The 27,605-nt window shown below is 46.1% G+C and overlaps 2 protein-coding genes across 2 annotated transcripts in view; one reads left to right on the top strand and one right to left on the bottom strand.

Moving 5' to 3' along the window:
• B9d2 (B9 domain-containing protein 2) overlaps positions 1-27,605 on the bottom strand; it is a 969,675-nt gene that overhangs the window by 165,916 nt on the left and 776,154 nt on the right. The gene's annotated exons all lie outside the window — the stretch shown is intronic.
• Positions 99-24,341, top strand: LOC135921696 (uncharacterized). Its single transcript, XM_065456000.1, has 9 exons — positions 99-1,553; positions 1,612-1,728; positions 6,593-6,850; positions 7,297-7,468; positions 13,721-13,927; positions 15,022-15,353; positions 18,424-18,627; positions 20,198-20,387; positions 23,802-24,341. The coding sequence occupies exons 2-9, from the start codon at positions 1,716-1,718 to the stop codon at positions 24,061-24,063; spliced, it is 1,638 nt and encodes a 545-aa protein (XP_065312072.1). The 5' UTR covers positions 99-1,553; positions 1,612-1,715; the 3' UTR covers positions 24,064-24,341.

Raw genomic sequence — 27,605 nt, 5'->3', positions numbered from 1 at the left:
ATACTGCAAACGAGAGTGCCAACTCTAGGAGGCCGCTCCACGTTCGGCGCGAGCGTTATACGTGCAGATGTTGTTGACCGCAGCTTGCGTGGAGAGCGAAAAGCCGCCGAGGCTTAGGACCCCCCGCCGGGCTCCTCCCGGCGGCTGCTGCTATGACGGGGCACACAATGGGCTGAGTGAAGCGGCGAGCGCTCGCGTATCGTGGCGGTGCCGTCTGCGGCGTCGTCTGCTTCACTGCGTAACCCGCGGCGTTGTGACGGAAGCTCTGGCGTTGTGTTACGGTGTTCATATAGCAATCGAAGCTGTGACGAGTCGCTTTACCTCCATGCAAGTTCGTTTTATTTTGGTTGTAGCTGCATGTCGTCTCTTTAAAAAAAGCTGGCTTCCGCTGACGCGGCAGGGAACAGTTAGGCGAGAGAGTGCGTGAGCTGCCACGAATCGTTGTACGGTCGTCTGCGGCGTGCGGGGTTATCTGCGAGGCTTTGGGGTACTACCCCCGTGTCGTTGACAGAAGCTTCGGGAGGTTGTATTACAATGTGGCCATTCGATGCAGGGCTGCAGAGGATCGCTTCCTGTCATTCCAGCGCCTCTTAGATTTACGTACGCCGCTTCGAAGACCCCGGATATCTTGTTTCTACGGCAGTCAAAGGCAACCGGAGTCGAAAGAATATACGCAAGCTCAACGCCAGTCGTCGCCGTGGGAACTGCGGCATGCATACATCGTTGGAGCTTTCGCGTTTGAGGCAAAGTGTGGAGAGAAGATAGTTGTAGTGCTTCTACGGCGTGACAGCTTGTGGCTTCGAGGTTGGAGACCTGCCTCTGTCACTACGTGCGCTTGATGGTTCGCCTTCGAGCCAAGCTGTGGGAAGAAGTTATTTGTGCTGCTTTTACGGCGCGATAGTTAGTGGCATCAATTTTTGAGGCCTACCTCTGGAACAACATGCTGCGGTTGTGTGTACCGTGCCGATAACGAGTGATTCTTCCGCGTTGCCTTCGCGGGTGGTGATATTGCTCCGTGTGGACGGACCCTGGCGGTTGTAGAGTTCCACCGTAGCAAATGACTCGAAGGTCAACCCCATATCGCTTTTTGTTCGACGGATACTTTGCGTAAATGTTTCAATGTCGATAGTGAGAATGGTGGCATCGGCGGTGTGAGCAGGAAGCTGAGACGGCTGCCGGCTTCGGGCACCTCCGGTGCGTTCCGCGGTAGTTTTTTGTGGACCAGTTGTTGCAATGAAGAAGGAGTTTCCGGAGTGTTGAAAGCAGCTGGATGTTCAAATTTATCAATCGTGACGTCATCGTGATTTAGTTGTCTTAACGAGTGCTGCCTCGAAATCTGGAGCACACGTCCGCTTGGTTGCACACCACTTCGGTGGAAACATCTCGGCTACGTACCGGCGAATTAGGCAAGCATAAACGGCCTACAGCTGTTGAGCAATTGCTTTGCCTTTGCTATCTGCGTCCGAAATACTTATCGAACACATTACTGAGGGTCGACTACCCTTCGTGACGTTCGACAGAAAAGAAAGTGTCTTGGCCAGTTTTTGGGCACGGTAAGGGAGAACGTAACATTTGGGGAATCAAGCATTGACAGTGATTATATTTCTGCAGCTGCAGCGAGTCAGGGGCCTGTGCGGCGGTGGGAGAGGATGGTAATGTGACCGGAGATTTCAGAAGTTTTCGCCCTGGTCCTACAAGAGACTTACGAAAAAAGAATGCCGACGACACGTGAGTATTCAATTGCATGGTACCGCAATGATACAGTATAGCTTGCAAACTATAACTTTGGAAGTTGACGGCACTAACTACAGTAGTACACCAAGTTCAGTGCGTTGGTTTCGGTTCATAACGAGCGTACAGAGCGCCAAACGGTATGCTAGCAAGAGCGAAGACTCACGCAATACTTAATGTTGTGTTTCTTCGCACGTGTCATCTCAGATGTGCATTTCGCATTATTCCATTCGTATACTTTCATTTGTGGATGAGCTCTCGTCCAGACTTTCACTTTGTTTTCCCGAATTTTCGCGGCCTGTGCGTTGATCGCGCGCTCATACAGGAAAGATCTCGGAACTCCGGTGCGCCTGCAGTACGCGTTTCGATTCAACCAAACGTTGTGATGAGTCACGTAGAGATTGGAAAAGGCTTATCACTCGGGATATATTTGACGCTCTGCGCAGTTTCGAAGTGTCACTAACATTTGAGCGAAACGGTATGCGCGTAGTTCTTTTGTAGTGCATTGGCGGCATTTAATGGAACCAGTTGCCCATGAAGGTTATGCCTCCTTACTTTGCAGCAGTCGTACTGTTCCAGTGACAAGTACAATAATATTAATGCACTTAGCATTGTTTGCCTACTTCAAGCGTTTTGATACCGTCCGTCCGTCCGTCCGTCCGTATCCCTGTCTTTTTGTTTGTCAGTTTGTCTTCCTTCGCCGACCCAGTATTCTACCAACATGAGCCATAAGGTAATAGTCGTCATGCCATGGTGGTCTTCGCATCATTGCCATTCCACCTTTGTCATCCTACTCTCGTCACGACATCGCTGTCAAGCCATGTCGTCTACACATGCCAGGCATTTGTTGTCATACCCTCGCCATGAGGCCGTCGCGGTCCTTCTATTGCTGTCGCTCCAGCTTCGTCATACGACTCTCTTCATGCCATCGTTGTCACGCCATCGTTGTGACGCCACCGTCCTAATACACTCGTCGTGAGCCCATTGTTGTCACAATGTTGCCATGCCGTAGCCGTCATTGCGCCGTCGACAAAATATCTTCACCACGAAATCATTACCGTGGTGTCGTCATATTGTGGTCGTGGTCATTCCGTAGTCGCCATTCAAACTAGTCTCGTCATGCTGTTGCCGACACGCGGTCGTCATCATCGCATTGTCATCGTGCCGTGGTCGTGTAATGCCTTCATGGTTCCGTCGACGTCAAACCTTCGTCATTCAATCGTAATTACGCTCTAGTCATTCAATCGGGATCACGCCGCCATTGTCTTGCCGTTTTCATGGCGTCCTCTTCAGGCAGTCGCCATCATGCGTCCGTTGTCGTATGCCCTCCTCGCCATGACGTCATCGTTGTGACATCGTCATCATTCCAGCTTCGTCATCCGGCTGTCGTCAGGCCGTCGCTTTCACGCCATCGTCGCCATAAACTTGCCATACATTGATTCCCTGGATGGTGTCGTTGCGCTGTGGTCATTATGCCAACGCCATCATTAAAAGCAATGGCAATTTCATTATCATCATGGCATTGGCGTCCTACCGCCCTTGTCATCCATCGACGTCATTCCTTCTTTGTCATTCCATAGTTGTCAATGCGTCGGCATGATACAGTCATCGTCATGCCGCAATGCTCAAGCGTAACTATGGAAACTGAGTACCATAGAAACAAGGGAGGATACCGTATTATGTCACATATAAGCAAAGCAATGGAAGTCTCCGAATGACAATTATAGATGTTAAACAAATTTGACTTTTCAAATACGATGTGTTGAGACGCTCATCATCACCATCATCATCAGCCTAGTTACGCCCACTGCAGGGCAAAGGCCTCTCCCATACTTCAACTACCCCGGTCATGTACTAATTGTGGCCATGTTGTCCCTGCAAACGTCTTAATGTCATCCGCCCACCTAATTTTCTGCCGCCCCCTGCTACGATTACCTTCCCTTGGAATCCAGTCCGTAACCCTTAATGACCATCGGTTATCTTCCCTCCTCATTACATGTCAGGCCCATGCCCATTTCTTTTTCTTGATTTCAACTAAGATGTCATTTACCCGCGTTTGTTGCCTCACCCAATCTGCTCTTTTCTTATCCCTTAACGTCACACCGATCATTATTCTTTCCATAGCTCGTTGCGTCGTGCTCAATTTCAGCAGAACCCTTTCGTAAGCCTCCAGGTTTCTGCCCCATATGTGAGTACTGGTAACACACAGCTGTTATACACTTTCCTTTTGAGGGATAGTGGTAACCTGCTGTTCATGATTTGAGAATGCCTGCCAAACGCACCCCAGCCCATTCTTATTCTTCTGGTTATTTCAGTCTCATGATCCGGATCCGTGGTCACTACCTGCCCTAAGTAGATGTATTCCCTTACCACTTCGAGTGCCTCGCTACCTATCGTAAACTGCTGTTCCCTTCCGAGACTATTAAACATTACTTTAGTTTTCTGCAGATTAATTTTCAGACCCACCCTTCTGCTTTGCCGCTCCAGGTCAGTGAGCATGCATTGCAATTGGTCTTCTGAGTTACTAAGCAAGGCAATATCATCAGCGAATCGCAAGTTGCTAATGTATTCTCCATCAACTTTTATCCCCCATTCTTCCCAATCCAGGTCTCTGAAAAGCATGCCGATGCTACTCTTTTTAGCACCCGCACATGGATTCGTGCCAAAACGCGTTTTAGGCATGCATATGCATCTTTTGGTAGACGCGATTGCAGTTTTCTACAAAACCACACGATATGCATGCAAATGGTGCTTTAATGCCTCCTGTAAACATGCGGTGAATAACATTGGAGAGATCGTATCTCCCTGTCTGACGCCTTTCTTTATTGGGATTTCGTTGCTCTCTTTGTGGAGGACTATACGGTGTCTGTCGAGCCGCTATAGATATCTTCCAGTATTTTTACATATGGCTCATCTACACCCTGATTCCGTAATGCCTCCACGACTGCTGAGGTTTCGACTGAATCAAACGCTTTCTCGTAATCAATGAAAGCTATATATAAGGGATGGTTATATTCTGCACATTTTTCTATCACCTGATTGATAGTGTGAATATGGTCTATTGTTGAGTAGCCTTTACGGAATCCTGCCTGGTCCTTTGGTTGACAGAAGTCTAAGGTGTTCCTGATTCTATTTGCGATTATCTTAGTAAATACTTTGTAGGCAACGGACAGTAAGCTGATCGGTCTATAATTTTTCAAGTCTTTGGCGTCCCCTTTCTTATGGATTAGGATTATGTTAGCGTTCTTCCAAGACTCCGGTACGCTCGAGGTTATGAGGCATTGCGTATACGGGGTGGCCAGTTTCTCTAGAACAATCTGACCACCATCCCTCAACAAATCTGCTGTTACCTGATCCTCCCCAGCATCCTTCCCCCTTTGCATAGCTCCTAAGGCTTTCTTTACTTCTTCTGGCACAACCTGCGGGATTTCGAATTCCTCTAGGCTATTCTCTCTTCCACGATCATCGTGGGTGCCACTGGTACTATATAAATCTCTGTAGAACTCCTCAGCCATTTGAACTATCTCATCCATATTAGTAACGATATTGCCGCCTTTGTCTCTCAACGCACACATCTGATTCTTGCCTATTCCTAGTTTCTTCTTCACTGTTTTTAGGCTTCCTCCGTTCCTGAGAGCCTGTTCAATTCTATCCATATTATAGTTCCTGATGTCCGCTGTCTTACGCTTGTTGATTAACTTAGAAAGTTCTGCCAGTTCTGTTCTAGCCGTAGGGTTAGAGGCTTTCATACATTGGCGTTTCTTGATCAGATCTTTTGTCTCCTGCGATATCTTACTGGTTTCCTGTCTAACGGCGTTACCACCGACTTTTATTGCGCACTCCTTAATGGTGCCCATGAGATTGTCGTTCATTGCTTCAACACTATAAGGTCCTCTTCCTGAGTTAAAGCCTAATACCTGTTCTGTAGCTTGATCCGGAATTCCTCTAGTTTCCCTCTTACCGCTAACTCATTGATTGGCTCCTTGTGTACCAGTTTCTTCCGTTCCCTCCTCAAGTCTAGGCTAATTCGAGTTCTTACCATCCTATGGTCACTGCAGCGTACCTTGCCGAGCACGTCTACATCTTGTGGAATGAATGCTAATCGCATTACTATTCATCGTCATCGTGAGATGAGTTCTGTGGTAATTTTTTACCAAGAAGTATTGAGATGTAATGCGGGAAGGAGGGCATCGTTATTTGGCATGATGCCAATAAATCATGATATACGTGATGAAGACAACTTCCTAGAGAACAACATAGCACCTACAAGAAGGCTTCATATGCCCTATAATCGTGTCCTCTCTATCGGGCTTGATCTGCTCAGGTTTTAAAGTTGTCTAGAAAACACGTAGGAACGATAAAAATTACGGTTAGAGATCTGGTGTATCTCTGCACATGTTATTTAGCTTGCCAATTTGTGCAGTTAACACTGACAATGTCTCACATAGTCGAGTAGAGCAGCGAGTAGCAGAAACAAGTGCCCGCCAACGTATAACTTCACTAGCAACTTCGGGTAAACTCACAATAAATTGGCTGAGAAAAACTGTTTCGGTGTTATACTGAGTGTTTAACACTAGGGAGACATTTTTCATCCCGATTACCTTGAGAACTTCAGCGCGTCAATACGAATACGTGATGCGCCAGCTTTGAGCTCACATTTGTGTTTCCGTTGTTCGTCTCGACGCAGTAAACTCGTAGCGCTGGTGGAACATCTTCCCATTCAATTAATCAACTTCTGCGAGCTGAAGAAAAAAAAACTTTTCATGACAAACGCTTATCTTTCCCGCACTAGTTGCCTAAGACCACGACGTGAGACTCTATGCGACTAAACCAAATTAACCCTGCATGATTTCTTCTGCAGGAGCACACACATTTGAAATCGTGCCGCTAGAGGACGCCAGAGCCGCCCCTGAGGCGGCGGTTACCACGGCGGGTTCCAATGGTGGCGACGGATGGTGGCAGCGTACGAATCGATGCTTCGCTCAGCAGTGGAAGAAAAAGGATTCCCGGTTCACTTCGAAGTCTGCCATGCTTCGGCTGCCAATGACTACGGCGGCGCTGCTGGCCAACCTGGTGGGCGTTGGCATGGTGGCGATGCCGTATGCCTTTGCCGGAATAGGTGATGCTTTCAATCACCTCATCAATCTACTTAACACGGCTAGGGTTTGGCAGTTTTGCATTGACTTAAATTCACAATTGGATGTGAGAAGCAGTGAGTCGCCTGGTGCACTGCAGTTCAACGCCATAGGTCAGCGAGTTATCACTCGACTCAATGTCGTGAGTGGATGCGATAATGAATGAGCGAATGACGTGATCGCCAATAGGCGCCATATGTCGGTGAATTATCACTACGCATAATCAGACTTATGCGTGGCTGCAAAAACATAAGTGTTAGCTAGCTTGAACGATAGCTTGGAAGGTCCTTGTCTGGTGTCAGTGAATTATCAGTGGCTTAATTCAAACTCACGAGTTCATGTTAGATTGAGCGCCGATAAGTGGCTCGCATGCTACCGACGTCTCTTTAGAGTGTGATAAGCGAGAGAGTATTTTTTTTCGTCCTTGCAGGATGGGCCGCAATACTCGTGGTGCCCTTGTTTGCAGTACTGGCAGTGTTCAACGCTTACTTGCTCAACAGCTGCTGCGTCATGCTGGAAGAGCGCTGCAAGGAATACCGCAAGTTCCACTGGTACACCCAGTATTCGGACGTCGCCTCTAAGGCACTGGGTCCAGGCGTAGGGTAAGAAATGTCTTCTTGTGAATAGCAGAAATGAAAGTTCACCACATCGCCCCCCCCCCCCCCCCCGCGCATGCAGGAACACAGACACACATAGAAGTTGTGGAGCTTCAAGAAACATTTCGCAGTCTATGCGAAGAGAGGTTTTCCTGAAGCGGTTGATCAAATGATACGGTGAATTTGGCCATTTCATTCCTGAGTATTTTGTCATAAAGGAAACTGGTGCGAACCCTTATGTGTTCGCACGCCCGTGCTATGTAGTGAGACAACTCCCATAGTGCCTTGCATTTCTTCATTTCTTTCTAGTTGTTTATAAATGTACCATCCACTTCTTGGTCAATCTGCCGTTGCGCGTGTGTGCCATTGTTTAAAAAAATCATCACGATCATTAACACACGTCGATTACTGCATGACTTAGTAGGTATTCGGATGATCAGAGTACACGTGCGAATGTGGCCGAATCGTAAAGAAAGTAGGCAGAGACTCGTTAGAAAGATTTGCTTTAATAAAGGAATTGTGCTCTTGATGACGTATATTTGTTGCAATAGGGAATGCTTGGGTACGATTTATTTTGTCACTGAATAGTTTAGAAAACGAAGGCGTCAGGCTGGACAAAAAGGGTAGGTAAACATGGTAGTGCAGGCCTGCATCAAATTTTGCAAGCCAGCAGCAATCAGCAAAGAAAGCTTCTCTTTAAGAAGAGAGCTTTCTGTCGGAGGAGTTGTTCTTCCTTGGAGAAGAAGAGTTCCTTCGACAGTGGTCATGTCGTTTCCTGTGGGTGGCTAATGGACGCGTATGGCTGAATTTTCGTCCAGCCTGGTTCTTGTAGCCAGACCATCAGAAATACTCATTTAATGCACATAGAATGCAGGTGCCCGTGATTTCTGTGTGTGTGTCCTCTCGTATACATGATCATTTTTGTATATACACATCTCGTGCACATCACTTCAAAATTGTGTAAAGTGTTCTATCACATCATCATTGTATATAACCATTGTGCACACTGTATATATTGAAAATCATTTTGTACATGTGGCATTTAGTTTATGTGTAACTGTGCCTTTCCGTGGGTATACGAGTTTATATGTTGGTGCGTGAGGACTCGGACACTACTCGCGTTGACAACGCGCTGTGTTTCGTGTCTTACATGTTATCGTCCGCGTGGAATTGTGCCGTGATTATGACTCAGTGTTCGTATCGTCTCTTGTCGAAATAAACTTTTTCTAAACACAGAGCGACAACGATCAGCAGGCTTCAGCAATTATTTTTCTACTGCCAAACTCAGCGCGACGTTGGCCAACAGGCTCTCATATAGCTGCTACTGTCACCTTCCGAATGAAACTTTCATTATGCGTATAACGTGGCTTTCGCCCGCTTAGACGTCACCAGTGCAACCTCAGAAACTTTTGCATAGATGCCAAAAGCGTCAGTCTCCCTGGAGCATGAAACAGAGAACAAATGGCCCAGTGCGAATGCTACTCGTTCGATTAATGACCAAGGCGCACATATTTCAACTGTATATATTACTGCTAATTAGCATGAGTTCGATCAGCACTAGCCCGGCAATATTTTTACAGCGAAGTTGTATATAGCTACCCACCGGCGGTTGTCCATGTATGTGCGTCTACTTGCCGCGTCGAAACGAAAAAAAAAATTTCGTCCACAGTTTTTCGCGAATGCTCTGTAGCTCTCAATCAAATCCAAGTATCTCGGAAAGAAATTGTAAGGAAATTGTCCGCTAAGGCTATTATATCATTACTGAAGTGGCTTGCGCAAAAGTAGACACGGGGCACAAAAGGACGAAAAGGACAAGCGCTTGTCCTTGTCGCCCATTTGTGCCCCGTGCCTACTTTTACGCTAGCCACTTCAGCAATGGAATACCAATTAGCCCGGTCCCACACCCTAGCTCTATCATTACGCCGAGTTTCATTTACTTGTCTTAGTTAGTTCACAGTGAAGTTGTAAACGTTACAGAATTCCCGCCTGCTGTCAACATGGCCGTCTACGCAAAGAGTATGGTTACACAAAACGGCTGTAACACTTGTTTATTCAAAACTATCCCAAAACGAATCAACTGAAGTTGGCCACTGAGACGACATGTACTAACGTCGAGTTTCCTGACATACTTAGTTCACAATGAAGTTGTAAACATTACAGAATTCCCGTCTGCTGTCAATACATGACCGTCTACAGAGGGAGTATGGTTACAGGAAACGGCTGTAACTCTAGTTTTTTCAAAACTACCTCAAAACAAATCAAACTGAAAGCGGACGCTAGAACGACTCTATCATTACGCCGAGTTTCATTTCCGGGTCTTAATTAGTTAGTTCACTACAAAGCTATAAACGTTACAGAATTTCCATCTGCTGTCAATACATAGCCGTCTAAGGAGGGAGTATGGTTCCAGAAAATGGCTGTAACTCTAGTTTTTTCAGACTTACCTCAAAACAAATCATTCTACCGCTTAGAACACTCTATCGCTACGCCGCGTTTCATTTACCAGTCATAATTAGTTAGTTCACAAGGAAGTTGTAAGCGTTACCGGATTCCCATCTGCTTCAACAGTATGGATACAGAAAACGGCTGTAACAGTTAATTTATCAAGACTCTCCCGAAACAAATTAATGACAATTAGCCGCTAAGACGGATCTAATAATACGCCGAGTTTCATCTAACTTTCGTAATTACGGAGTTCACAGTGAAGTTGCAAATATTGTGGAGTTCCCGCCTGCCATGCGACGGTAATGGCACACTTCACCACTTCATAGAAGAATAAGAATAAATCACTCCACAGTCAAACGACGCATTCGTTGTCTGTGTCCTTCAACAACAACAAGAACAACAACAACAACAATAATAATCATAATGCCTATATATATATATATATATATATATATATATATATATATATATATATATATATATATATATATATAATATATATATATATATATATATATATATGGATGCATCGATTTAGGGAAAACACGCAGTTTCGGTGCTCGTCCTTCTTCACAGCATAGAAGGGCTTTTTTTTTCTTCACCTTATGGTGAGGGGGAAACTGTACTGAAAAAGAAGGTTTTGAATTTCCAAAACTGTTCTCAGATGGAAATCTGGCGCTGCGATTGGTTATAGCTAACTTGAGAACGACGGGGGCAGTACACGGATCTCTATAATATTCCTGCTTGTGAATTTAGGCATTCTCGGGCCGTTAATTTGCAGCTTTGCCTTGATAAATTTCCCGTCCATCAGCATTGTCTAAACACATCGAGGCAAGAAGCATCCGCGAACATGCATATTCATCGCAACTGAATGCCTTTTAGCGCAATATTTTTGTTAGAAAAGGATCAATTTGAACTGTTGCAGAGCCTTGTGAAGCCTGAAGGAAGTTGAGGCGAATCGGTGCACTAACAGGCAGTTGCATTGGTCCAGCCAGTGAACTTAAACAGGCTCACGAAGATGACAACCAGGGTAAATAAGCACACGCTTGCACGGATGAGTGCACGATACAGGTCGCGAGCGTAAACAGAATCTCACGGTATCCGTAACGATTAGATTTAATAAACTAATCGTTTAACAAAAGGAGAGGAAAATTTTCGAAGATTTCACCGCCTTGTAACGTGCCCGCCGCGACTGGGTTTCGTAGCGATGCCGTTGGGTACGGCAGCGGAATGCCAATAGCGCTAGAGCCTTCATCGCTAGCAAATCAAGCCGGATAAAATTTTGGAAAAGCTTTTAGCTATTGGCCGAGAGGTCAGAGCACATCGACTCCGCTTCAGCCCATGGGCCGCCGCCCAAAATGCTTCAGAAAATCTCCTGCAGAGGGACAGTTGACACCCCAACAGTGCCTTCAAGGACACTCGAGTGAGCGTCAATTGGAAACAATCTCCAAGATTTTTTGGATCGGTCAGGTAACGGTTGCCAATCGCCTCAAGCGCAGTGCGGATAACTGGCATTTAAAGCAGTGAAATGAGAGCCTTCACAGGGAAAGCCCGGGATCACCTTTGTGCATCTGCCGGCGGGCGTTGCAGCAGGCGGGATCGGCTTAGCATGCTTCGTCAGTGATTGTTCTGCTGGAGCATAGTATACGCTCCGAAAGGGGTTTGTCACCCAACGTTGATGATTAAAGTGTCCGAGGAAGGTTATCAACTGCCGCAGAACTGCTCTTCTCATTACTCCGGGCACATCAGGAAACACTACGTCTTGGAAGCTCTCGTATGGTAGAACATCCTTCCCCATAAGATTCCGTAGGCTGTGAAGCAACACGTTTTATTTCACGATGAACGGCTGGTAAAACCAGGTGAAGTGCCCCGCATAGCCAGTCTCACCGCACAAGCCACAAAACTGCCAACCTGACTGTCTGGATTTACGCAACCAAGCCTCTGTGTAGGTGAACTTAGTTCCAAAGGGATACAGCAAGCTATCGCGAGTAAGTAAGTCATTTGATCACACAGGGTTTATGTGTAGTTTTGTGGATCACCGCAAAATGATTGCAGATTGCGTCTGTTGTCCGCTGCTGGTTTCACGGAGCTTACAGTTTTGGGGCCCATGACAGCGCTATGTGCTGTTGCTACCAATTCATACGTGAGACGGATCCGCTAAATCTGCACGTCGAATAGTCTATTGCTGAATATTTTAAGCAAAAACTTTTGGTGTGACAGAACTGCTTTGTTATGTCACATCAACAATGCAGAAATAGAAGAAACGAGGAAAAAGTAGTGGAGTTAGGAGGAAGATTTAGCTCAATGCGTCACTGTAAATATATAGGAACGAGGAAATCATTTTGCTCGGGCCCACTGCAGAGATTTTGATAAGATTAGTTGCATTTAAAAAAATATGCAAATATCTTTCGTCTGTAAGAAGGAGGTATTTATTTAGGCCAGCAGTCTATTGCTGAAATACTGGGGAACAAACTGAATCACAAAGCTTACGCCTTTGTTTGTAAGTAACAAAAAAGGGGACTCGCTAAAATATCCTTACGTGATTTGAACGCGAAAACATTAGGACATGTCACGTGTCGTGACGTCATACATTGTCATGTGTTTCTCACAACCCTACCTAATCCACGTTAATCCATTTTAATCCAGATTATACCACCATAATTCCCTTTATTACTCCTTGGCCTAAGTTTTACCAACTTTATTCAGCTTTAGTCCACTTTTCACGTTGATTCAATTTTCACCAGCCTTACCCCGCCTTAAGCCTCCTTAATACACTTTAAGTCACCTTAATCCACTTTATCGATTTTGGTGCATGTTAAAGAACCCGAGGTGTCAAAATTTCCGGAGTTCTCCACTATGGCGTGCCTCATAATCATAAAGTGGTTTTAGCACGTAAAACCCTATTATTTTAAAATCCACTTTATCCACCTATCATTAACTTTACTCATCTTTAAGTCATGTTACTCTAACTTGTTCAGACTTTAATTCACTTACTTGACTGTAATGCACAATCATTCAACCTAATTAACTTTCATTCATCTTTAATTAGCCATAAGTTCTACTAATTAACGTTGTTATACCATTTACTATATTCTGTATTACTATTCAAGTCATACAAAAGCTGATGACATCCCATCAGGTGTTAATTTTGGCACGACTTGTTGCCTACAACGCCGGCTAATCTACCGCATGGCACATACAATGCTTTCGCGTTATCGCAACGCTGTAAGGCGCGTCAACTGAAGCACCTAAACCGGATAAAATTGATGTGTTATATTACCGCTCTGAAGCATACCACTAATAGGTGAGTAGGAATTTTTCAAAACCTTCGTAAGCATTGCAATAACTTCGAGCAAGCTGTAAATTCAGAGATTAAGCTGGTCCGCTTCAGACGCTTTAAAACACATGGAGTTTACACAACTTTCGTTTCAGTTTTTCTACAAAATTGCGGATTGATAATCTTCATGCCTGAATTTTTCTTTTCAGCTTACATATCTTTTCTGAGGATTCGTGTAAAAGTATGACGCTCTAAACGAAAATTATCATTCGCGAACTTCGGCAGAATTAATATTTTCCTCGTAAGTTCAACAAATTTTATTCAAATCGGTTCAGCTCTTGCGTAATGCACTTTTGCGTTCGCCGTGCATTTCAAGATAGCACAATCGGAGTTGACTCTAAGCTGGCGTTGCTTCTTAACCTGGATATGCCCAACAGGGCAGACGCAGTCGTGTCCTTTGTGAAAATAAGTGATGTGGACCCTAACGAAACCAAGAGGTTGAAATTTGTCGATGACGATTTCTTCGTCCGTGACAGGAGAATCGTGGGCGGCTTGCGACTGCTTTCGGTGGTGGGCCTGCAGGCCGTGATCATAGTCCTCACAGCCGAGGCACTCACGGACTTTGTGCTGGCCCTGGTACCGGCCCCTTGGACCCACGGTTTAATATACTGCACCCTCGTCGTTGGCCTTGGCGTGCTGAGCGCAGCGATAAAGGGACCGTGCGCTGAGGTCACGCGATACTGGTGAGTGAGAGGGTGAAAGAAATAGGAATGGAAAAAGACTGGGCAGTTAAGCAGAATAAACGTCCGAGCGGCTACACCGAACCGGAGGAACGGCACAAAAAGACTAAAACCAAGGAAACAAGCATATAGAAAGAAAATACTACGATAAATTACAGAGGATAACAAAAGCCACTATAAAACATATCGAGGTTCTAAGATTTCCATGTTGAATGTCGTTGAAAGTATCACTGGGGGTGCGTGGTTCAGTGCGCCTTCTGGTGACCTCGTTTTTGAAAACGTCCGCCACCATGAGCATACTACAATGCTCGTCGAGCATACGCAAGAAACTTTCCACGCACACGCCCATCTGTAGTACCAAGAAAGTAGCTTCATAAAGCTTCACTTCGTAAACGTAGTTAGGATTTAAATGTTTTGTTTTCTCCTGTCATTTGGGGTATCGGCCGCATAGATTCATGAGACAGATGTGGAAGGAAGGGGGGGGGGGGCGTTATTCCGTAAGAGGGGACATGCTCATTGGACAATAGTGGACATGCTCATTTCGGCTGCTGCTGTAGTGCTGATTGGCTGAGCTCGAAAAGGAAACAGGCATTCAGAGCCAGTTTTCTTCTCTCTGGTTCAGGTGCAGCCACTCAGCGGTGGCCAATATGGAGAGTTTACCGGGCGGACACTTAGAGAATACATCCGTATGGAAGGCGCTTCAGCGATTTACTTTTGTTTCACAAATAATTTTCTTTGCAAATTGCTTTTACTGTGTCTATCATGTTTCAATTCTTGTGTCCTTTTAATCACAAAATGAAAGCTCCGCAAACATATCCTCTTTTGATTCATTATTGATGTTTCCTGGTTGCTCTGTCATCCTCTGTATCTATATGCTGTCCATCGGTATTTATGACAACCACGGTTTTCAAAACGAAACGGAAATTACACATCTACCCATCTTTGTTGACTTCTCTCTGCGCTCCAACAAAGAGAGACTCTGCCGCTAGATCTAGAAGAGAGTGGGGGTTGGAAGAGCAGCACTGGCGAGTGCCAATAGAATAGCGTTCGTGTTTAGTCACGTGCTGACACCACCCTCCCGACAACCGTCGACGCAGGTGCAGCGTTGTCAACTTGCCATGGTCGCTGACGCTTCTGTCGCTGCTGCTGACCGGTCTCGCCGACAGCTTCGGGTCGGGGCCGACGCCACGGGTACCCGGGTCATGGAACGAGCTGCGCCAAATCCTGAGCGCAGCCGCGCACAAAGATGGCGGCGCGGGCCACTTGCCCGCGCACAGGGGCACGTTCACTGCCCCACCGGCCGTGCCCTTCTTCGTAGGCCTCGGTGTCATCGCGTTCAACTACGCCAGCGTCTCGGGCTTCACGAACCTGCGCCGAGACGCGGCGACCCCGTCGTACTTCAAGCGAGCCACTGGCTACGGCGTCGCCGGTAAGCCACAAGCATGGCCAAGTGCTCGGGCGACGCGTTCGTGCCGGTCTTGCAAAAGCCGGTGTTGGCGCCGTGCCTGGCCGGCTGTATTAACGCGACAGCGTTAAGGAGCTCGTGTCGCAGAAAAGCCGGTGTCGTCGGCGTCGGTGTCGGCGTCGTCGGCGTTGGCCGTGAGCGATAAATCCCAGCAGGCACTTCGTGAATAAAAAACAACTTGCAAGATGGGCTGGGTGGGAATCGAACTAGGGTCTCCGGAGTGTGAGACGCAGAGGCTACCACTCAGCCAGGAGTTTTTTTTTCTTTATTGACTCAGCCACGAGTGCGATGCTTCAAAGCGGTACAAAAGCGCCTCTAGTGAATGCGGTGTTGCCTTAGAAACGAGCTGTTTCTAAGGCTCAGGCGTGCGTCGCTTGCTCAGGCGCACATTTCGTTGCCGCTCCGAACGCGGCGTTGCTCGACGCTCACCGCGTCCGATGGGGGCGCGTAGTCGCTGCGCCGTAGCCCATTGTCTTACACCCCTTGGTGGGTCGACGGGAACGCTCTCGCGTTCCACTCTTGAAGGCGATGCTTAAGCGTCCTCCAATTTTTTTCCGTTTGAGCTTCTTTCACGTTGGTGCCACAAGCGTTTTACCAAGCGCTGGTGAACTACACATTGCAAGAGTAGATCTTATCGGTGACCACTGGCGTTTAACGCTACAAATTAACACTGTGGCTGCGAGAGATGCCATTGCGGAGGTTACGAGATGCAATTTATTGATATGGGGCTCTTTAATGTGAGCCTAAATCTTGGTGAAGAGTTGGTCTTGAGATTATTACGCAGAAAACTAAGCCAATGCTCAACAGCCTTGCAAGACAATGAGGACTCATGATTAGCAGAATCGGTGCAAGGAAGCTTTTGCCTAGACATACTTGTCGAAGGGGACCCGGATCCAGAGAAGCAAATTTTACGGAAGAATAAAACTAAAATGTGTTGAAGCGCATGCAGCAGACATTACTACTTCACGTTCGGCTGCCTACCACTACCTTTGAAAAGAAAAGGGTGCAATCAATGCATTTTACCGGTACTAACGCAAGGGGGAGAAAAATCAGGAAGATTATAAAAAGGTTTGAAAAGTACCTGAAGCCCGAACAGCTATCGATATTCTGGTTTAGACCAACAGGAAGAAATGGAGTAGGGTAGGCAAAGTGATACGGAAGGAAGAAAAAAAAAATTTAAAAAAAGATGGCCGTATGACGTGGTCCTGCGGCTATTTTCCCTTCATCACTGTAACTAAGACTAGAGGGCGCAATATGGTTATACAAACAAAACACTGGGCTCTCAGCAAATATCTTCCAGTTACATCTATATTTTAAATTTCTGCCTCTATGGAAGCCCCTCGTATCAAAAACGACTGCCAATTTGGCATAACCCGTGTGGGTTCAAAAAAAAAAGGGGGGGGGGGTGTCTGCGCTCTGAATTTTTCTCCGAAACTGTTCGGGCCACCATCGGACGATTTTCTTTGCATGCTCCGGCACTGGACGGCTGGGCAAGGGCGTCGCAATTGAGTTGTTCGCACAATTACTTCACTTTTTCCATAGAAAGCAGCACCAGGAGACCACCGAGAGACACATGCAATGACAAAACGACGCCTGACACACATGGCGTGTTTCCAGCTTCTGCAACAACTTCCGGTATTTGCAGCACACAAAGGCAAGGCCCCAGAGAATGCCTTCTGCTTCTCTAAGGGCGCAAGTTCATTTCGTCACCACTCAGAGTTACCAGGCTACTGTAAGGTTCACGTGTAATATAACGAAGTTATAATACAAATTTTCCACCATAACGAATACGCTCGTGTTTTGAAATGTTGCTGTGGGGCGCGTATGGTTTAACATTGAATGTACAATTCAAGCTCTGAAATTAAATGTGATGGCCCCTTTAATCTAATTCCGGGTTTTCATTGTCTAAACCACGATCTGATTATGAGGCACGCCATACCGGGGGACTTCGGATTAATTTTGACCACCTGTGGTTATGTAACGCGCAGCAAAATATAAGCACGCGAGCCTTTAGTATTTTGTCCCCATCGAGATGCCACCACGGCAGCCTCAGGGGTCGAGCCCGTTAACTTGAGCTCATCGGCGCAACGTCACAGTCAGTAATCTGTCGCGGTGGTTGTAGGGCAGATAACTGATGCCCTATTAGTGTTACAGAATTAGTGCGAAGATAAAGGAAGCGCAGTCGCGGATGACGGAGAACTGGGTGTTGTTGTGAAGAAATTAGAAAATTTGCACACCTAGGATGGCGCCATTTGGCCAACGGCAGGGGCAACTGGAGATCGCTGGGAGAGAGAGAGAGAGAGAGAGAGACAAAGAGGAGGAAAGACAGGGAGGTTAGCCAGTGTAAGTACCGGCTGGCTATCCTGTGCTGGGGAAAGGGGTAAAGGGAATAAAAGGAAGCCTCACTCCTAAACAGTGGACATAAAAATTGGCTGATGACGACTATGATGAGGCAGAATGCTAGTATAACATAAACGTATAGTTTGAAAGAAATGAAGAATTAGTTTACGCAGGCTTGACGTCTTGTTGCTGTCAGCCCGATTTAAGTGGGATGTAGATCATCATCATCACCGTCATCATCATAATCATCAGTTTTGCCAGCAGGGAATCGAGGAAGAGTTTCGAGATGAGGTTTCTTTTAAAAAAAGCTACCCAAGTATGCTGTGTTAAATGTCAGAGTTACGCCAATGAAAAAAGCTGCGGGTACAGAAATAGCGTTACGCAACCCTTTGTTTGATCTACCACTGGGGCCCAGCGGCTACGGCATTCGCTCGCAGAGATCGAGTTCACGGGTTCCAATCTCGGCATCTGCATTTCGACGGGGTCAGAAGGAGCAGAAAACAAAAGTAATAATGATTGCGTAGCTTGCTTTGGTGCGCGTTGAAGACCGACGTTAAAATTATCGCCGTGCCCTCCACAAGGGTGCTCCTTATTACTCACTGCGCTGTCGTGGAGCGTTTTAACTTCAGTGTACTCTCCGTTCAATAACAGGGAATACTAAATGTCGTAATGGAGCGGACGCTCTTTCTTGAAGGGTACACCACTGCCTGCCTCCTGATCGGCGCGCTGGGCTACGCGGCCTTCGGGACTACCGTGGGCGGAAACGTCATCATGTCGCTGAACTCCGACAGGACCCGGACGGCCACCAACTTCTTCCTCACCATGAGCTACCTGCCGACGGGCAATCTCATCAGCCTCACCCTGGAGGAGTACGAGGGCGCTGAGAACTACGGGAAACGTGGGTGCTCTACCAAGCGCGATAGACGCGATGGCTCATCAAAAATTCGAGTCGACGCGCTCGGAAACGAAACGTTGAAGTCGACATTCTGTTAAGTGGCAGCTCGTGAACGCGGGAGGGGAGACGTTGCAGAGATTGCCGGGTAGCGAGCTTAGATATGCACATTTCCTGCTGCTCAGAGAATACGCTTTTGTTGGCTGATGCTCATTCCCGAAGCGTTGGACAGCTGATCTGTTCTGTCTCAGCAGTTTTCGTTAGCCTCGGTTTAAAGAGACACTAAATAAAGAATATGATCACGTTGAGCAGAGTAAGCAGAGAGTGCTGCTTTTCTACTACCGCTTAAAACGGATTGACAAGCTAGGAATTACTCAAAAACGGAATACGGGCGGCGACCCTGTCATTTAGTTGTTGCACTGCAGCAAGCATTGACGTAATGGGCTTTGCTATTCGGGTTTAGTCAAATGTTTATTGATAATGCACTTATAGGGAACCGAGAACTTAACACAAATTTTGGGAACTCTTCGTGCGGCCAAGAAGAAAGTAAGCTTAGACTCAGACTCAGCAGCCGCGAGTCAATGATTGCTCCACTGCGCCAGACAGATTCCACTGCAATGCACGCTTTTGCATCTCCTAGCATTCTTGTCATGCAGCCAAACGTATGTTTGCACTAGCAATGCTCAAGATTGTGTCTTAATTTGAGTGCCGCAGTTGACTGTTGTCAGTTTGTGCCCCCACAAACGGGAAGATTCGTCCTAGGCTGCGCCACTGATCGCTCGAGGTACTTTGCGTGTATTCGCGGGCTTCTTTCACGCTCGGAAAAAACATTTTCATGTAGCACGTATTGAGCAACAGGAAGCTGTAGCGGTAGTTTTTTATGTTCCCCTGCGATTTTCTCCTTGTCACCTTTAATCTCATTATAATATTTAAGAAGTTGATTAACTAGTTAAGGCTAATTATCTCATTATGTGGGATGTAAAGGAGAAATCATCTGAGTATCCGCAAGCGACGGCAAACATCATTACCTTGGTTCTGTCCAGCTACGTGACATTAGCACATTTTTAAACCTCGGTGCATGATAGTTCGGACACCCATGTATAAAACGCTTTGCATATGTCCAGACCTCTTACTTTTTAAAAGCAGATATTAAGTATACAGAACTGTGTTCCAGTGAAGTAGTATTATCTGGAACATTGTTCTACTCCCCTATACCCGGAACAATTTGAAGTAAATATGTAGGGCTGCCCACATAAATATGGTTCCAGACGCAGGCGCACTGAACACGTACCCATTCATAGACACACGTATGTGCAACACCGTTCCGGATAACGTCGGCTATTTCACTAGAACGCGCATTTCCACACATTTAATATGTGCACTTAAAAAAAAAGAATGTAAGAGGTTCAGCAATGTGAAACCCTATATTGTGTGATTTTATGTGAAACGCCGTTTCATTTAGGTAATTCGAAAAAAGAAAATTACCGCAATTTCCCACATAAAGTTGGAGGAACGAGAACGAGAGTGCTATAGCATTGTCGATTAAGCACAAGGCTGCGAATGTCCCACTTTCCAGGGACCGTGTGGAGTCGCGCCAAGATGGCGTCTCCCCTGATGGCGTGCGCATGCGTGCTGGCCCTGGCCGTGCCGCACGAAGGACCCCTGGTGGCGCTCGTCGGTTCTCTGTTCGCGTGCCCCGTCGCCTTCGTGCTGCCGCCCATTTTCTACGCCGGCCTCTGCAAGGGCTCGTATCAGTGGCAGGAGAGGTATGCCAGCACCCACTCCGCACATTTAAGATCGTCCTCTGAGTGAACAGACAGTACTACAACACCGGTCATCGGTTCAGAAGGTAGTGAAGACACTTTAGTGCTTTCTCTGAACGCCTGGTTTGTACAAGCGGCTTTGACTCAAGTAATATCTCTGCATGTCTCTAGACCCCCCTCTCTCTCCCTTCTTTCTTCTCGTTCTGCCTTCCACCTGCGTAGGGCAGCCAACCAGAGTACTGACTGGTTAACATCCCTGCCTTCCTTATCTCTCTCTCTCTTTCAGTGTGCCGAGGTTGAGGCAATTTCGGTGCCGAGTGCCGCGTGCATTTATAGTGCTAAAAGTGATGGATTCGTTAGTTTCTGCATGGGAGGTCCTTAAGAACAGTGTAGGGCGCCGCCGAATTTTCGACAGCTTTTTTATCCTACGCTGTAAAATTTAGTCGCCAAAGGCATCCAGTTAGCGAGGGACACGTGTGCTCCTTACGCATAGCTCCACCGGACCTCTCTTAAAAATTTTGTTAGGAACCACTCATAATTATTATCAAAGAGAGCGTTTGCTTCTTTTAAACACGCTGCTGTGATTCCGTTCACCAACATTTTATATGTGAACGGCCTAAAGGACGACGCAAGGAAAAGCGCACGACACACCCTGGAGGAGAGCAGGGCGATACGCAGCGGCTCGACCACGTGACCCCACCACGTTACTCATGCTCCCCCGGATTATACGTTGCCTCCGAGATCTGCCCATTTCGCTCGGCGATAAATCGGCCGAGAAGACGCGCCGAGCCCTGGGGAGGAACGTAAAGAAAGATTCGCTTTAACGTAAAGCATTATGTGCTTGAAAGAGTATGTTTGCTGCAGTGAGGATAGTCAGGTACCGTTCGGAGTTCCTGTTGAAAATACCACCAAAAACAGAGGCGGCCGCGAGCATATTTGTAGGGGCAGTATAGTAGAGACGGCTATATATCAGCCGATTCACTGTATGTGTGCGACATTCATTCTCTTAGAGCTTACGGTCAAAGACCAGCCAGAATTGTATGCACGTGGTGCGTTCGTGAACAAACGGGGTTCAGAGCTTGTCGCTTAAACGAGTGACAGGGCAGACATGTAAGCGTTGGCCTCGGGGTTTGCGCCAGAGATGTGCTTCGAACCATTGCAGCAGTCCTAAGATAGCGATACGAAGACGCCCACATCGCTCCCCTGTCACTACTTAAGCGGCAGCGCGCCAGACTTAAGTTTCATGTTCGTTCATACGAATATCTGGTTGGGGCTGATGTCTCAGCGAGATATTACGTAGGTTTGTGTCGTCAGCGAAGGGTTTAGAGTTATTATCTGTTTATTTCAAATCGACATTCATCCACTGAGATTATAAACTTCACATTCAAAAACAAGTAGGTTGTAGTGGTTCAAGGAATAGTCGCAATTTAAGTTGTCTCTTTCTATCAAACCACGACAGAATCCTTTCTAGACGCATAGCTAACACCAAGGTTGTTGGAACCTTTAGTTACGTTGACAACTACCTGGTTCTTAATACGTGCAAGAATGAATCTCTCAAGTTCGATGCTCCTAATCAACCAGATCTGTATAAGCAATCCTAGAAGCTCCTCACCATCACTCATGAACTGCCTTCCGCGCAGGGCACGCTAAGAAGCGTTGATAATTATGCCTAATTAGGCTGAACATGCTGGCAGTAGTCACCACGTGGCAACAAGCAGCTTTTACCCTTTAACTAATCTCACTTCAATCTTGTTAAAGGTAAATTTTTAGTCTGTGCTTTAACAGTGCCCTGAAGGAATGTGACCATTCCCTGATAGATAGCTTCATCTGTTAAGCTCCATGCCTCTCAGAACCCGGGCACCCCCTTCCCTGATGATTATACCTGATGTTCTGTTGATTTTAACTCGGCCTCTTCCTAATAAGTTCTTTTCATGTTCGCGCGCCGACACTCCTGTAACGCAGCGAATGTAAATGATTTGCTATTGCACCATATTTAAACAACTTTTTACACAACTTGAAAAAAGAAAGCTGGCGGAACATGCCAATGTCGAAGCGGCCTTTTCCGCTCCCTACAAGTTAGATAATCTATGTGAAAGAAGTAAGGCTGACAATGGGGCGCACTTCAACAAGCGTCATAGAACATGGTATGTGAATTGTAATGTGCTGTCTATCAAATACCCCTCTGACAAAAAAAATTGGGTTTTACGCGACAACACTACGATCTGATTATGAGGCACGCCGTAGCGGAGGACTCTGGAAATTTGGACAACATGGGGTTCTCTTAACGTGCACCTAAATCTAAGTACACGGGCGTTTTCGCATTTCGCCCCCATCGAAGGGCAGCCGCCGATGCCCGGATTTGTACGATTCCAATTCATGCGGTAAGTTCAACGTATACCAGATGAGTCGCGGTACAATGGACAGATTGAGAGAACACAGAAACAATGTGAAGAGAGGGCGTGATGACTGGTTAGCTCAGCCTTGCAGCACGTGTGATTGTGAGCCGTTCTTTTGGGAAATCTTTGTCGTGTCGAAGCTGATTGCAAGTCCCTAGGTCGATTACAAGCAGCAAAAATGGCGCGTGTAACTGACAAGCGTGCGAGCATGCCTTCACTGCGTTGTCGAGAAAAGAACTGTGTTTTCTGAACGTGAGTTAGCGCGCGCATGCCACTTTTGCCTGCGCATATGAGCGTGATTTGAACGCCTCTAAATACGTGCACCTGTTTCTAATAAAGCGTTTGCTGAAGTGGACACTTGTGTCTGTGCGCTCACATATCCTCGTCATGAATGCGCTTAAAACAGTCATAATTATTTTGTGTTTGTGGCATTTAGACGAGTTAGAAGCTTCGTTACGTACTATAGACGTCACGATATTTTTTTCCCCGGAGCGACAGATGGCGCAGAGAGCGATGTAATGACAAATCAAGGAGTATATCACTTCCAGATAGAAAGACAGGGGTGTGGATGAAGAAGCAAACGGGTGCAGTTAGTACCCTAGCTGCGATTAAAAGGAAATGTGGAGTTTATCAGGCCATGCAATGCGTAGCGCTCATAGTAGTCTGTACCATCAACTGAATTAATGCCGAGGCAACTAAAACGCAGTTTAGGACCACATAAGTTCTGTGCCGAAACGCGAACATTTTCTGAACATCGCCCTAAGTCAAGTTATCCAAAACAAGGAGTGACCAGGTATCGCTGGGAAAGACCTTCGTCCTGAAGTGCGGATTGATCAGTCAGATGGTGATTTTACATGACGGTATTTAAACGAATACGGTGCAGGTGAGGTAAGACGAATACGTGTAGTGTTGTAGTGTTTAGTGATCCATAAAGTGTTACGAACAGGTGTGCTAGCTGGCGAGATAGGAAAATCGGGTTATGAAAGTGACAAGTAATAAATGACTGTCAAATTTCTCGCAGGCCCCTGAGCAGAAACATGAAGATCGCCCTGGTGGTGGCCCTAGTCTCCGGCCTGGCGGTCCACATCGGGGGCACCGTGACGGCCATCATGCAGATAGTACATGAGGCCCAGCTGGACCAGCAGTCCTGCTTCTGGGGCTTCTGTTACGAAGGGCAGTACGCGACGACGCAGCCTCCGGCCATCTACAAGCTATATCTCGGGCCCTTCTTGTCGGAGGTGCAGCTTCCCCGCAACGTCGGAAAGTGTTCCAAAGCGGGCTAGACGAATGGACCGCGAGCAAAGAACGCGGCCACAAACCTGGACGCCAATCATTTCTCTTCTCACCATATACATAACCATCCAGTTCAACAGGGAACACGTCTTTATTATTCAAGCCAGCGTGACTGGAGTATTATACAACGCTGCGATTAAATGTGCATCTTACGGACTGAAGAAAAACGGCACCTTAACTTGTGCGTGCCACCAAATAGAGATTGCCCGCAATGTCCTAAAAAAAAACGTGTTGTTGCTTTTCTCAAACTAAAGTTCACTGTAGAAAAGTATGTCTACTTTGCTTTTTCAACGGCTCCACAAGAATGTCATGAATACGCTGAGAGCCTATCTCCATCTTGCACTGACACACACACACACACACACACACACACACACACACACACACACACACACACACACACACACACACACACACACAAACACACTATATATATATATATATATATATATATATATATATATATATATATATATATATATACTGTGTGTGTGTGTGTGTTTGGTTAGAGAAATTCTTCAGGCCACCTTTCAAAGGTAAAGAGCTAGAGCGATGCTACAAGGGAAAGATAACAGGTATTTAATTCCAGCAGTTTCGACAGGGGGAACGATCCACATCAGGATTTTCAAGAAAATGGCAGTTCGGCACTGATAGTAAAGACTGACCGGGTGCCCCCTCGTTCTCAGATACATCATACCGACCGGGACAGTTGTGGCAGTGACTGAATCTTTCTAGGCGCTTTGGCAGATTTACAGCTGCTTTATTGACAACGATGCAGGGCAAAAGGAAGGCGGAGCCCCATGTATGCGGGGCAAGGAGGCCGGTGAGAAGAAAATAGCAAAGAAGAAACCAAGGAGGAAAAGAAAAAAAAGAAAGAAAATAAAAGAGGAGGAGGCAGACATAAGTAAGAGAAGGGCAGAGAGGCGGAGAGTAGCGGCAGCTAGGTTCCTGTTGACTCGAGGCAAGGAGAGAGGAAAGAGTCGCTGCGCAGCCCCAGTGCGCGTGCCGCTGTAGTGGGAGGGAGAGCAAGTCGAACCGGGCGGCGGGGGGCACAATAGAGAAGAGGCCCTGAAGGGAGACAGAAAAAGCGGCAACTTGCAGTGTCACAATGCACACGTACAAGACACTGCCCCTTCCGGCGACTATGTGGTCCAGCTGATGTGCAGAAAAGAACAGAAAAAGATTGGTCCACCGGTCGAAACTGTTGAAATGAAATACTTGTTCTGTTTGTTTTGTAGCATCGCTCAACTTCTCTCTCTCTCTCTCTCTCTCTCTCTCTCTCTCTCTATATATATATATATATATATATATATATATATATATATGTATGTATATATATATATATATATGTATATATATACATACATATATATATAATGTTTTCCATCCGCCACCACAGCCTTTAGTTGCGCTCCACAGGATAAGTCTTGTACCCAAACACAACCACCCATGAATGTGGACGATGGAACAGCCCCCGCCATAGTACAATTGCTAGTGCCCCGAACGCGTAATGCGGAAGGTATGGTTACTGCTGCCGCACAAGTCATGTTTCTTCTTCCACTTTCATTTTTCCATTTCCTTAGTGTTTCTACACTCCAATTAAATATTTCAATCGTTCAGATAAGTTGGCTTTACGAACTGTTGGTTTCATATGGCTTCGATATATACATGTAAGATGACGAACGAAAAGGACGAACGAAAGAAAAAGACGAACATAATGGCACATAGTGGTACTGACGTGCTGCGGCCGGTCCATATAAACATATCCCATACTGTTTGCCCTTTTCGGTTTTTGAATATGATACCTTAGTATAATATATATATATATATATATATATATATATATATATATATATATATATATATATATATATATATATATATATATATATATATATATATATATAGCTGGTAAGTCTTGAACAAGAACCCGGTTAATACTGAAAATTTTTGTCAGGAGGACCTACGGCCAAATTAAAGTTGCTATAAACGCTTGCATACCTAAGCAGCTGTTTTCGCCAACAATGGACGATCCTGCGCTACATGGAAACCGGGTCGCCGAAATATAACATGCTGCTCCTGTTTTTCATTCTGTGTCTTCCCAGCTCTCGTGGTGCACTCTTTGTGCAAGAAGAAGAAATGAGAAAACGTCGCACCAACTTTGTCGCTCCGGCAAGCGTAATGTTCATAACTCGAACTTCTATCGGGAAAACAGTCGAGTGCACGGACCGCTCAGCTAATACCACAATGCCTGGGACAGCACTGATATCCACGGGCATGGATATCCATAAAATAGCTCTTATTGAGAGAGATCGGCATCAAAAAACGTTAGTGAGCGTTGTCATTACCACAGGAAACATGCGTGTCAAACGACTCGTGAGTGAGTGAGTGAGTGAGTGAGTGAGTGAGTGAGTGAGTGAGTGAGTGAGTGAGTGAGTGAGTGAGTGAGTGAGTGAGTGAACTTTTATTGAGTCCAGCAAAACGCGATAAAACGCGCACCCGGCTAATCCCTCGACGGGACTGACAGATCTAGCCTGCCGGCCCGAATAAATTGATTCGTAATGTTTTCTCGCTTTACTCTGTCAGTCGGTGGGCTGCTCAAGTGAAAGGTGTGCCATGTGGCCCTGTTAAATGAACATTCGAAATTGTCATGTCACGTAAATGATGAAGGAAACCAGAATTCGAAACGTAAATATTAGGTCTGTAACGTTGAAGCGTGTTTTTATCGTAGTGCCCGTTTTTGGCCATTCGTACGCGGCTGCTCAGCACTGTGGCTTCTTTGGTTGGCATTCAATTCCGTCGTGGATGAACTTATTTCTGAAAATGACCTCGACACTTACTCTGTATGTTAGGCGTTTTTGAATCTCGTTTGAGAACGAATCTGAACGGTCTAGTATGTATTGTTCCTTTCTGTTACCTTAATGATATGTCATTGCGTTGTTCCCTTTATATCGTGACATGTACTTTTGTGCAGCTCTTTAAATTTTTTTTTAGTTGCAGTCAACTTCCCGAGGTGTCATAGCAAAGCTGTGGAGTAGCTGTAAGGATTCACTCCGCCGATTATCATCATTCACTCATCAAACAATTTACCGTTGTGGTGATTTTGGCGACATGACATACTTGTTGGAAACATTTTCAATAGCGTAATGCACCAATAAACCAATAAATAAATCAATTGTGAACCAGTCAGTCACCAACATAAGTATTTAATGACCAGCTTTGTAGAGACAATCTTTGAGGAAGGTAATCAATATTCAGATCAGAGAAAACAAGGCAGCTTTGCACAGTCCGATGAAACGAAACACAGCACACGGGCGCGAATTAATTACGAAAATTCACCGGAAAGCGTACAACCATAAGTGTACAGACATGTACGTGTAGACATGTATGTACACGTGCAGCACCACAGTTGCTTATCTGCGCACCCGATAAGTGACACGGACCGTGTGTTTCTGCGACTATAGTGTCCCGTGATGTCAAAGCATTTCACGGCATACTTTGAGTCCGTTTTTTTAGAAAAAAAAATGATTCT

Source organism: Dermacentor albipictus, chromosome 10, assembly GCF_038994185.2.
Source record: "Dermacentor albipictus isolate Rhodes 1998 colony chromosome 10, USDA_Dalb.pri_finalv2, whole genome shotgun sequence".
Lineage (NCBI taxonomy): Eukaryota > Metazoa > Arthropoda > Arachnida > Ixodida > Ixodidae > Dermacentor > Dermacentor albipictus.
The sequence above is the reverse complement of the archived record's forward strand: the minus strand, read 5'-3'. Positions and strand labels throughout refer to the sequence as shown.